Raw genomic sequence first — 12,351 nt, forward strand, 5'->3', positions numbered from 1 at the left:
CTTTGTAAATACCGCCGGTGAGCACTTTCCTCGCTTTTCTGTCTCAGATCTAACTGGCTTTATTTGGTGTCTCCATCCTGTGGTAGAGAAAGCATCTGCTGGGGATGCAGAGCAGGGGAAAATGCGCACAGGGAACGGAGTGTAAAAACGAGAGGTGTGCCTCGTGCCGCTCTATTGTTGTCCTTTACTAAACTCTGTGGTGTTCAGCGCAGGACTGCTGTAGTTCAGTCTGGTCAGACTTGCCGCTTTCTAAGCTATGATTTCCTGCAGAATTTGGTCATTGGGCCCAACAGCTTCTGTCGGGCACTGTTCACGCCTCTTTTGGGGGGGAGTTAAAATGACTAGAAACATCTATTTCAGCTTTTCCAAATACACTGTTTCATAATTTGCTCAAATTATGAACCAGTCTAGTGACGGCATAGATTCTCCAGCAAAGAACACTTCAGTGGCTGCCGAGGAATCCTCAAATAAAATGGCATTGTTCCCAAAGCTTTGGCCTATGACCCTCCACAGGACAAGGTATGGGAAAAAGTTCCCCACATTTATGGACGCTGGAAGATATTTGTCTACAGAAATTGTCCAGGACGTAGCTCTGGACACCTCTAGACTGGGTAGATTGAGAATATATCTATGTTCAACTTAATGGTTCGTTCATTTGTAGGGGAAAACTCTAAGGGAGTCTGAGGAGGGTTTGAGGAAGCTGGAATTAAGCAAAGACACGAAGCAGGACGACAGCGTGGGGCATGCTTGTTGGAGGCAAGTGTGTCCCTCGTTGGCCAGCCGGCTCTGACGGGGCCAGACACCCTTGCACGTAGCAAGGCTGTTCTGCCCTTCCACCCCTTGGGATGCCCCCAACTGTTCCTCCACTGTCCCCCCACTACCTGTATCGTCAAAACTTGCCGGGGCCCCTCCTTTCCCCTGAGTCCTCTTAGTTCTGCTACCTGACGTCCCAGTCAGGCATAAAGCAATTCCTTGAAATAAATCCTCGTGAGTACACAGGTGGATATATACATGAACCTGCATGTGTGTTATGTATGTTACTTCACATGTATTTCACATTAGGTACATGTATGTATATACATGCAATGCTATACATGTGTGATTTTTACATGTGTCTATTATGTATATGTATAGTATAAAAGCTGCCGGTTCTTCTCTAACTAAACTTTTATTAAGCTTGGTATCAGGATCATGGGGCTGCTCTAACAAATACTTAAAATGTGCAGACAGCTTGGGTCTGGACAGTGAGCAGAGGCTGGAAGAATTTTTAGATGTATGATAAGGAAAGCCCACGTCGTCATGAGCAGAGAGCTCCCAGAAGGCTGGGGGCGGGGACCCTGTGATCCCAGCACGCGGGGAGGCTGAGCTGGGAGGATTGCATACTTGAGCCCAGCATGGGCAATTTAGAGACTTAGAGAGACCCAGACTCAAAATAAAAACACGAGAAAAGGGCGGGGTGTGCAGCTCAGTGCAAAGTCCCTGGGTTCAGCCTCAAGTACTGAAAAAAAGTATGGATGTGAAAGGTGCCGCTGGGAGGGCTCAGAAAGGAGCGGGAGGGGCCTCGCAGGAAGTGGGAGGAAGGGGATGCTGTGGAAACAAGAAACAGAATTGTGCAGGTGTCTGTAGGGACCAGAACTTGTAAGCAACGGAGAGGCTAGTAGCTGAGGCTGCGTCTAAGCGAAGCGTTGAAAGCCATCCTTGTCTGCTCGTGTTGCTCCTGGGAGAACAGCACAGGAGACGGACAGGTTGGGGTGGGGGACCAGGAGGCAAAGAGCAAACAAATCCTCAGCCTTGACAGATGCTAAAATTAAGAGGCTGCTGACGAGCGGGAAGAAGAGGCTGATGGGAGAATCTAGAGTTTCTAGAACAGAAACTGCCAGGGGCCGCGTGTGCTCAGGAGAGGGCCCCGGGCCTCAGAGGGGACCCCTGCCCTGGCCACACCTCCGCGACTGCCTTGTGACTCCTACCTCGGGGACCTGGTTCAACCGGATCCGGCTCCTGACCCCTGAAAATTCTGAGGGGCAGTTTGTTTTAGCTGCTGGATTGGTGGGAATGTGTCATAGAGGAATAGAAATCTACCAGTGCACTTAGCGCTTGACAGTTTATGCCCCAAGCAAAAGATTCACTGAGCCCAAGCTCAAGACTTCGGAGGAAAATGTCTGATGCTCGTAAGAAAGAAGAAGTCTTTTGCAATAATTGTTGGGCTTTACTACCTCAGAAAAATAATATGACGCAATCTATATTTCCTGAATGTTGTCAGCGGAAGCCACGCGTGGGTCAAGACACTCACTTGATCGTGTTTGCCAGTCTGGGCATAGTCTTTCCGGGGATGGAAGGGTCTAGACATGATCCTCGCAGTGCCCGCTGTCCCAGGGGCGCAGTGCCCACTGTCCTGGGCGCGCAGTGCCCAGGGGCCGTCTGCACGGCAGCGGGGGCCGCACTCACCTGTGCTTGACCCAGGTGTCCGCCTCACTGGCCCGCTCCGTGTAGTTCTCCGGCAGGAAGCCCCGGCAGCCCGTACGCTGCGAGGTCCCGAGGACCCAGCCCTCGCTGGCTTCCTCCTGCTCGGTGGGGTCCACGAAGACGTAGTCACCGGGGCTGAGCACCAGCTCGTCCACGTTCTGGGGCTTGTACTGGAACAGGGCCCGCAGGGTCTGGAAGGAGACAGGGGCTTTTGTGTCTCCTCAAGGGTTTGCTCTGGGAAGCAGCAGCAGGGACGGGGTGTCACATTTGGGGCTGTGCTTCCTGCTCCTTTGTGTTCTCAGGCACGGAGACCACAGGGTGCCTTCGCCAGGGGACGGGCGGCGGAGAGCATAACGCAGCACAGAACTCTGGGTAGGCTTAGGGGTCTATTTTGGTATCTATGTCTTCCACCCCTCCTTCCTTCCTTCCACACATGCACTCATCCACCCACTCCTCCATCCATTTATCTTTCTACCCCTCCACCCTCCATGTACCCTCTCCCTGCCTCCCTCCCTCCTTCCAACCACGCATCCACTCATCCACCCTCCCATCTGCCCACACACCCACCCTTACTTCTTCCTTACAGAAGACCTTCCACTGTCACCACGTGCTCACACACGCCTTCCTTGGCCCGAGGTGACTATAGCTTCTGTTAGCATGGGGGACAGAGCAGATACAGCAGTGCCTCGGTCTGCATTTTCATCTGCAAGCGATTTGGTTCTCCAACAGGAGTGTTTGGCAAAATGTTGCTTTTGTTTATAAACTGCATCCAGCAATGAACATGACCGCGGCCATCTCTGCCATCCAAACAAGCACATTTTCCCAAACGGTGGAACAAATTAAGTCCGTGCACGGAGGGACCACTGTAGTTGCCCTGGGGCTGAAAGGAGCACCCCAAGCTTTCTTTCCACCAATCAGTTCCCAGGAGAGGGAGCCCTGGAAGGAGCTACACCAAAATCACCCCATAAAAGGAAGTAGCAAGCAGCCGTGGAGCCAGAGAGCTTTACAGCAGGCTTTTCCCTGACACTACCAGAAGCGCTTCTGTTCTGTTGAAATTTTGGTGCACCTGCAACTCGGGCACAAAGGAGCCCTAGCTCCCCGCTGCACAGAAGGAAGTGTGTGGGGAGGGTGGAGTCCCCTCTCCCCCGGGGCCTGTGCTGTCCCCCAGCACTCTGGGGCAGGCGGGGCACTCACCTGGTAGTGCACGAAGCGCATGTCCCGGGAGAACAGGGCCGCCGTCCACTGGCAGGGGTGGCCGGGGTGGAGGGCTCTGGCCAGCTGCTCCAGTGTCCTCTGGTGGTGGGGGTAGAACTTGTGAGCCAGCGTCAGATGCAGCTGCTTGGTGCACGGTTTCACGCTGCAGTCTGGGGGTCAGAAAAGCACGGGGCGGTTGGCACAGGCTTGGCACACGGCGCCTCGCCTCCACCCACCCGCCTCTTCTTCCTGGGCTCTTCTTGCATGGGCCAGGAGAGCGCTCCCTGACACCAGGGTTCCCTGGCTGCAAGATGTGGCCGGATGCCGCGGAGTTTTCCAGGAGGGAGGAGAGAGAGAGAGGCATAGAACTGTGGCTCAGGGTCTTCAGGGCCCGGTGGGTGAGCTGGTCACAAACACTTGATGAAACATAGTGTGCAGCATCCTCGTTCTTGGGGTGTACTCGGGACTGTGAGAGTCTCGGGAGAAAGCTCCCGACTGTAAAACACAGCAGGTCTAGCCAGGCATGGTTGTGCACACCTAATTCCAGCACTTGGGAGGCTGAGGCAGGAGGATCGCCCAAGTTTAAGGCCAGCCTGGGCTACAGAGTGAATTCAAGGCCAGCCTGAACTGCATATAGACCCCGTCTCAGAAAAAAAAAAAGCACACAGCGTCTCTGCTACTCATTTTGCTTTGGTCCCGCAGGAGGCGTGAGCGGGCTGAGGACCGGGTCTTTGCAGGTGGCCTCTGTCCTCCCTGGGTCTGGTCCTCCTTGCAGGCTCTCAGGTCAGTGAGTGGAGTGGCCGGTGTCACCAGAACAGCCAGTTCCTGAAGTCGGCCAGGCCAGGAGCACTTTACAGCCTGGGTGTCATGGAGGGCACAGCACAGCCCTTGCTCTTGAGGGGACGGGGTTTTGGCCCCTTCTGCCCTTTCCAGCTGGGTGGGTGTGGCCAGGGGTGGCAGCCTGCCTCCGCTTGCTCCAGCTGGGAGGACTTGGGTGCAGGGACCGAGGGACAGTGAGTCTCCCATGGGGTTCTGCAGGCTGGCAGGGCATGGGGGTAGCTGCCCGCATGCCACAAAATTTGCTTATGATCAAACATGCTGTTGGCCCTAAAAAACTCCAGGGAGATGCAGGCCGGTCCTGCGAACCCTGTGGCTGTCCCACCCTGTGTTCCGTGGACTCTGCCCCACTCACGCAGCCTGAGCGGCTAGGCACGCAGCCTAGGCAGGAAGCGTGGGTGGGGGAAATCTGTTCCTAGGTTAGCAGTGCCCCTGGGAGGGCGGGCTTGGTCCAAGTCACCAGGCCCGGAAAAGACCCAGACTACCTGCAGGGTGTGGCAACATATGCCTGCAACCCCAGCACAAGGAAGGCTGAGGCAGGAGGATCGCTGGGACTCTGAAGCCAGCCTGGACTACATAGTGAGACCCTGTGTCAATACTCCTCGGAAAAGACAGGGAGAGCCAGGCTGGCCGTTGTCAGAAGACACGGAGGAGTCACACCGGCTTCTGAGAGGACTCTTTCTCTTCACTCTGAGGTCTGAGACCTGGGGCCTGTTGCACTGGGATGCCAGGGTGGCTGGTGCCTCCTGCACTGGCCTGACCGGGGCTGGGGACAGCTCCGAGCTGTGACTGGCCGCCCGCTCATCACCAAGGAGGCCCCCTGCCCGCTTGGGGTCAGGCTGAGGTGCAGGCTGCGGAGGGTGGGGTGAGCTCGCATGGGGCCAGGGGCCGGTGTGAGGTCATGGCCCGTGTGAGATCACAGTCGCCGCCCTGGGAAGCCGGCCAATGGCAGGAGGCCTGGGAGCTGCGGGGAGGCAGCGCAGGGTTCAAGTCCTGGCCCTGGCATTCCTGGCCCTGCTGTGAGAAAATGCAGAAACGCTTTCTCCACAGTTTTGGAGGCCGGAAGTCCAACTTCAAGGTGTTGACAAGGCCAAGAGCCCTCCGCCGGCTGGGGGCGGGGCTGCCTTGACTCCCAGCTGCGGTGGCCCAGCAGGTGGCTGCGCGACATCAGGCCACCCTCTGTCTCTGTGGTCCACGGCTTCCTCGTCTACATCTCTGAGTCCTGTCCTCTCTTGTGGGGACACCAGGCACTGGGTTTAGGGCCCCTCTCAGCCAATGGCTGCATCTTAACTAATTCCATCTGCAGGGAGGCTATTTCCAACAGGGTCTCATTCCGAGGTTCCCACAGCTTCTTAGGGGACACCACTGACCCCAGCACAGTGACTTGAGCAGGTACTTTAGCCCCTGTGCCTAGTCTCCCCATTTTAAGGTGAGGCCGAGGCGTCCCACCCGGGGACATGAAGAGTAGTAAGAGCCTGGAGTTTCCGGCCTCAGGACAGGAGTCACGCCAGGCCTTAGGCAAGCCCAGGGGCACCCAGCCAGGGGTCTCCTGCAGCTGCCGCCTCGTGGGCTGCCTACCTGCCAAGATCGCTGCCTCGGTGGCGAACGCCATGGCAAACTCCCGGATGATGTCTGCAGGGCCGTCGTTAATGAAGAAGCCAAGGTAGCTGATGGAGGAGTGGAGCACCAGGGGGATGGTGGCAGGGAAGGACGCCAGGACCCTGTCCCCCGCCCTCTTCAGCGCCTCGTACAGGTATTCCACCTTCTGGTCTTCGCACTGAGAGAGAGAGAGAGAGAGAGAGTAAGCACGTGCCTCAGCTCACGTCCCAGAGAACCTGCTCAAGCGTCTACAGGAGGACAGGCCAACGGGTGCCAGATACTGCTCTGGTCCCGTGCACACAGTTTATTCAATGAAACCACTTAGCACAGTACCGGCACACTGCAGTGACGCTCCTATGCCCTCCCCTCGCTTCCCACACACTCATCCCACCATCTGGCCACTGCCTGCAGCAGCTCTGGAGTCCTCTTTCCTGAGGTCTTTATGAGGTGTGATCAAAAGTACAGTAACTGCTGCTCCTGAGTGCCATCCAAGCAGCTCATGAAAACACGATGCTGTGTCCTCGTCTGGATCTGGCTGGCACGTGTGACCTCCCGCCCAAAGTCAAAATGACCGTGCAAGCAAGAGAAATGATGCGAATCACTTGAGGACACTGAGGCAGCCAGGACAGCGCAACTACAGACCCTCAGGACAGAGGACTCCAGAGCCGCTGCGGGAAGTGACCAGGACGGTGGGACCAGCGTGTGTGATACCAAGGGGAGGATTTTGAAGGGAGTCATGGCACTGTGTCTTTTCCTGTGATAAATCTTTGAAATTCAAGCAACGCCTGTACTTCTTGAGTACACCATGTGACCCACTCAATTCAGACATAGGGTCCGCCCTGAATCTGGTGCTGCTTTTCCAGATCTTTCAGGGAGAACTCTTGTGGCTCAGAATCACCTTCCAGTACCTGGGTTGGGAGTCCCTTGTCACTCCTGTCCCTTCCCCAGGTCCCGCTCCCTCACCCTCACCCTCACTTTCTGGCCTGGCCCTTTCTCTTGCCCCTGGGCTCTCAGCTTTGCTTGGCTTGCAGACATCAGGGAATCCTGGGGGACTCTGCTCACCCCCTCCACACCCAGATAGATGTGGAGTCCGGGCCCCTAGATTTAGTTTGTTTTTGTTTTTTGAGACAGAGTCTCATGATGTAGTCCAGGCTGGCCTTAAACTCACTATGGAGCCCATGTGATTGAACTTGCAGCAGTCCTCCTGCCTCAGCCTCCTGAATGATGGGATTTTAGGTGTGTGATGCTGCTTTTGTTCCCCCAGTTCTCAGGCACATAGGAGGTGTGGGCGTCCTGCTGTCTGCATCCTCCTGACGCCTCCTCCTCTGTCAGGCAACAGAGGTCTAGCTTTCTAGCCCCCCACCCCACCCTCCTGTTTAACCATCTTCTACATAAAGTGCTGGCCCCGGGAGGGGGATAGATCCTGCATCTGTGACCACCTCTCAGCAACCCGTTCTTCAGCTGACCCGTCACGTGGTGAGGAAGTTCCTACCCTGTCTAAGGACTGTGCTGGCCTCTGGGGTCTAAGGACAAGGAACTCATCTGCTGTCTGCAAGGGACTCAGGCTGCGGGAGAACACAGAGCTGCACCTTCACAGGATAGCAAATGCCACTGTGGGGATACACGGAGAGAGGGGACACCACCCAAGACAGCAGCGCCCACCCTGGAGACCTGGGGAGGACTTAAAGAGAGAGGGAATAAATGAGTGGGCTCCTTCAGGGTGAAAGGAGTGGACCAAAGGAAGGGCAGGTTAGCACACACAAAAGAACCAGCTGATACTACAGATCTGGACCGCCCCCTTAGAACAAGTCAGTTGCGTCCTGCCCTGGCCTCGCTGCCCCAGGCTGTTGGCTGCCAGCGGACTTACCGTGAAGAAGTCACAGAGCGTCACGTGCGGGAAGACCTCGTGGGCTCTGTTCTTGGCACATTGCCGCTTGCTCTCGCTCCAGAACTCCTGCAGCTTCTCGAGCAGTGGCCCCGAGGGGCAGAGGAAGAGGCCGAACTCCTGGGGGATGGGGTCATCCAGGGAAGGGTCATTGCAGTGGCAGCGCAGCCTGCAACAGAGAATGGGCCACCTTCACCGGGCGCCACCACGCAAGGTGCCCTGGAGGACCCCCGAGGCCCAGGGCACTGGTGACGCGTGCCCCACCTTCCCTGGGCTGGGCCACGCTGGAGCAGAATCTGAGAGAAAGAAGGAAAGCTACAGGACCCCGACCTGGCTTTTGGTGACCTCTGTGAGGTCTGGGCCGTGCTGTTGTGGTGTTGGAAAATTTTATGGAAAAAAATTCACATTTTTGTTGTAGGACAAATTTCAAATTAAATGTTAAAAATCAAAAGCACGTAGGCCAAGAAAAGAAAAAGTCGGTGAATTTGGGAGACTATAGTTTCTTTCAGTTCAAAGTTACCTTCAACAGAAGCAAAATGCTATATAAAGCGCATTCTCTTTAATAATAAATACAGAAATGAAAACATCCGTGAGAAGTCATTTTTCCCACTGATTAAATTAATGAAGTTCTTTCCAAGGAATAAAAATGCCCAGTGCATCCAAGGTTCAGCAAGACTGCAAGCTGCTGTGAGCATCTGTAGAAAGCAATTCACCCACGTGTCAAGAACCTTCAGACGAGATCGGGCGCGTTCAGGGTGGTATGGCCGTAGACAAGAACCTTCAAATACCCCAACCTTTCAGCTAATGGTCTACTTTGGGACCAGCTCCCCAGGAAAGAAAGAAGAGTGTAGCAAGATCCACACCTGAGCTGTTTATTTATGGCTATTTATAATGGAAAGTAGAAAAAATCCTTAAATGACAGGAAATCTGTTTATCATGTAGTCATTAAAAATTACAGTTTTGAGGATTTTCCAATGATGCAGACCTGCTCGTGACATGGTATTGGGCGGGGAGGGGAACAGCGTGTGGTCACATGGGAGATGCTGGCTACACTGGATCTGTTCTCTTTAATATGGTAATCATGGTGTGATCAATAACTATGGTAAATGCTTTCATTTTAAACAATGTATTATAGTAAAAGACACATTGTCAATTATCCCTCCCAAACACTGCCTCCTCCCTTAAGCACACTCATCCCATCATCCCTACCACTTCCTGCGGCAGCTCTGGGGTCCTCTTTCCTGAGCGTCTTTAGCTGCGCTGTCCTGGCTGCCTCGATGTCCTGAATCAATCCAAAACATCTCTTTTTCATGGTGTTTTTTGACTTTGGGGAGGAGCCGGAAGTCACACGGTGCCAGATCCTGTGACTAAGGTGGATGAGGACACAGGGTGGTGCTTTTATGAGCTGCTTTTCTACTGGACGGCACTCAGCAGCAGCAGTCACTGTATTTTTTATCACACCTCGTAAAGACACTTAAGAAGGAGGACTCCAGAGCTGCTGCAGGAAGTGGCCAGGAAGATGGAACACATGTGTTGGAAGGCAGGGGGAATACTTTGAGGGAGATTCATGGCAAGATGTTTTTTACTGTAATAACTTTTTAAAAAATTTAAACATTGACTGGGGGCCAGGGATGTAGCTCAGTGGTACAGCACCTGCCTGGCAAGCGTGAGGTCCTGAGTTCGATTTCTGGCACCAAAAAAAAAAAATTCACTGTATATTTTGGTTACATTTTATATGAATAGAGGCAGTTACACTCCTTCACATCTTGAGTTCATTCTTATCCTTTTGTGAAGTTAATCCCACTGAGGAATTTGCTTTGTTTTCTAATAGAAATTTAAGCAACAGATCTATAGATAGCACGGTGTGTGTTTTATATAAATCATGAGCTATTGTTCAAATTATTCTGCAACCCACACTCTGTTGCAGGTCAAGCACGCCGACACAAGTACATGCAGTGAGTTCGTAGGCGTGGATGGCAACCCTCCTGCCTCAGCCTCCCAGAGTGCCAGGATTCCAGGTATGCGCCAGCATGCCTGGCTGTGCCCTTTCTTTTTCACATGGGCGTAGTGGCTGCTCTGTGTTCAGTGAATGCAGAACCTGGCTGTTTCCTTGGCAGCCAAATTTGAATTGAGTCAGTTTCAAGTGGTGCTGGGGATCAAACTCGGGGGCTCACCCATGCCAAATCAGCCCCAAATCAGGTTTTCGGGGGAGGAAATCTTCGCTGAAGCCCGCTCTCTCTCTGTCTCACAGGAGTGTTGTGCTTCCTGCGCTGGGTGCTGGGGGCATGTGAGCTGTTTTGTCTCACTCTTGCAGTGGTCCCTTCCTGCCCAGAGGGTCCTGAGCCCTGCCTGGGGTCTCCGGGAGCAGAGTCCCCAGCACAGAGCAGCATGCCCAGCCCACCCTGGGCCCCGCCCCGCCGCACTCACCAGCTGGAGGCCTCCTCCACGCTCTTTCTCCCCGTGGCCGCCAGCGCCTTCAGCCTGCGGATGCAAAGGGTGGTCAGGGCGAAGCACGGGTGCCGCCGGCGGCTCCTGGGCTTCCCCAGGGGCTCCCCGCAGATGGGTCCCCAGCCCCTACTGCTCCCCAGCTGCCTGGCATTGCTGTACCAGGTCTGAGTTCACTGAGCCGGATTTAGTGAACTGGACCAAGCTGATCAGACTGGCGTGGCACCCGGTGGTTGTCTGAGCACGAGGGTTGGGTGCTTTGGGGCGCTGCTGCCAGGCCTGCCGCTGCCTGGTGGACCCTGACAAGACTGTGGCCCTCTGGAGGGTTTGGATGGGGAGGCCGTGACAGGGGAATGCAAGACACGCCTCTCCACACCCACGTGTGTGCGTCGCATAACTGAGAGGGAGTGTAGGACACAACATGGCTTGGGAGGCGAGCACGAGAGAGTGTTGGTAGCACCAGGAGCCAGCTCAAGGCCTGGCCTGGCCACCAGCCACTGCCCCGGACCCTGGCATCCTTGTCCAGGGCCAGGAGGAAAGCGCTGGCTGCAGGGCCCACACGTGAGCCTCCCAGCGGCTCACAGCGGCCTCCTGCGTGTGCTCGCGTCCACTTCCTGCTTGACAGGAGCACCGTTGTCACAAACATCATGGCGACAACAAAGCCCTGACCTGGGGGAGAAGCAAGGGCCTGGTTCAGGGCTGTTTCCTCCAGTGTGCGAGCTTCGGCTCCATCACTGAGGGATGGAGAGCGCCGTCCTCAAACCCTGGGGCCCTTCCTCCTGCGCTCCTCCCCTCCCCGCTCACCTCCCTCCCTTCCTGCTTTCCCTCAGAAGGGGTCTCACTCTGTTGCCCAGGCTGCTCTCAAATCCTTGGGCTCAAGCGAGTCTCCAGCCTCAGCCCTCTGAGTGCTGGGAACACAGTGCTCCACCACACCCAGCGTGCTTCTGTCCTTTCCTGACCGTGGCGTTTCGTGACTGGTCATCCAATAACGCCCAAGAGCAGGGCATTTTCTGGAGGGACAGATGGCTCTCCTTGTGAAGTCTAGGAACCCTGTCTAGGGTTCTCTCCATGGTCCTGGCATCAGACACACTCACTGGAATTTGAGAGACCTTGAAATGTCACCTTCATTTCAAGAGGTCGCCAAAGGCCCCGACTTCCTCCAACCCCCCAGCAATGGGGGCAGCCAGAGTAACACGTGACTTCTAACATGCACGCGTTTCAGGGTCCCCCGTTAGTTGGCCGGCAGAGCTCCTCTCTCAGAGGCTAAGGTCATCTTGAGTGGAAAAGGAGAAAGGGCCTTCTTTTGAGAACTCCCTCACCCCTCAACAGGGAGTCAGCGCCGCCAGCCCATCCACTTTGATGGCTGAAGTGTCTGGCCCGGCTGAGGGTGTGGCCCGGACACCCAGAGTCTCAGCTGCCCGTACTCACGCGGTGTGTGCCGGGAAGCCCAGGGCCAGGAGTGGGTCCAGCAGTGAGGGGGTGCTGCGGCCCTTCAGCTTGTTGCTGACCTTGGCATAGAGCTGCGTCTCTCCGGCTGCCATCTCTTCCTGCCCTGCTGTGCACCAGGCGCCTGCAGATAAAGCAGAGCTCGGGGTGGGGGGAGGAGGAGGCTGGGCTGCGAAGAAAACCTCAAGCCCTTTTTGATGGTTCTGACACAGCCGATATCCTGTTTGCAGGAGTGCTGGTCTTCAGCGTCCTCTCTGCAGGGTGCCAGGGCCTGCTCTACCCCAGCAGGGGTGTAGGAGGGTGTGGGCCCAGGACCAGGGAGCGGAAGTCAGGGTGGGCTTCTGTCTGGGGCCACCCAGGGGCCACCTGCCCTAGCAGCCCTTCTCCTGGTCCCCATGTCTGCAAGCGAGACATTAAACTACCCTACATGTATTGTCTCTGTTTGCTCTGAAACCTTTTTGTTCATTCAGTTATTCACTGGC

At 55.4% G+C, this 12,351-nt stretch overlaps 1 protein-coding gene across 1 annotated transcript in view; it reads right to left on the reverse strand.

Annotated features, from left to right (window-relative positions):
• Ubash3a (ubiquitin associated and SH3 domain containing A) overlaps positions 1 to 12,010 on the reverse strand; it is a 35,786-nt gene extending 23,776 nt beyond the window's left edge. Inside the window, exons 1-6 of the mRNA XM_005375824.2 lie at positions 11,852 to 12,010; positions 10,406 to 10,459; positions 7,961 to 8,147; positions 6,073 to 6,271; positions 3,658 to 3,827; positions 2,446 to 2,654 (exon numbers count right to left, since the gene is read on the reverse strand). Of these exons, the coding sequence (XP_005375881.1) occupies positions 2,446 to 2,654; positions 3,658 to 3,827; positions 6,073 to 6,271; positions 7,961 to 8,147; positions 10,406 to 10,459; positions 11,852 to 11,964 (932 nt within the window). The 5' untranslated portion in view covers positions 11,965 to 12,010. The remainder of the gene's footprint in view (positions 1 to 2,445; positions 2,655 to 3,657; positions 3,828 to 6,072; positions 6,272 to 7,960; positions 8,148 to 10,405; positions 10,460 to 11,851) is intronic.
• Positions 12,011 to 12,351: the final 341 nt, after the last annotated feature.

Source organism: Chinchilla lanigera, unplaced genomic scaffold (genome assembly GCF_000276665.1).
Source record: "Chinchilla lanigera isolate Chin_1 unplaced genomic scaffold, ChiLan1.0 scaffold00006, whole genome shotgun sequence".
Taxonomy (NCBI): Eukaryota; Metazoa; Chordata; class Mammalia; order Rodentia; family Chinchillidae; genus Chinchilla; species Chinchilla lanigera.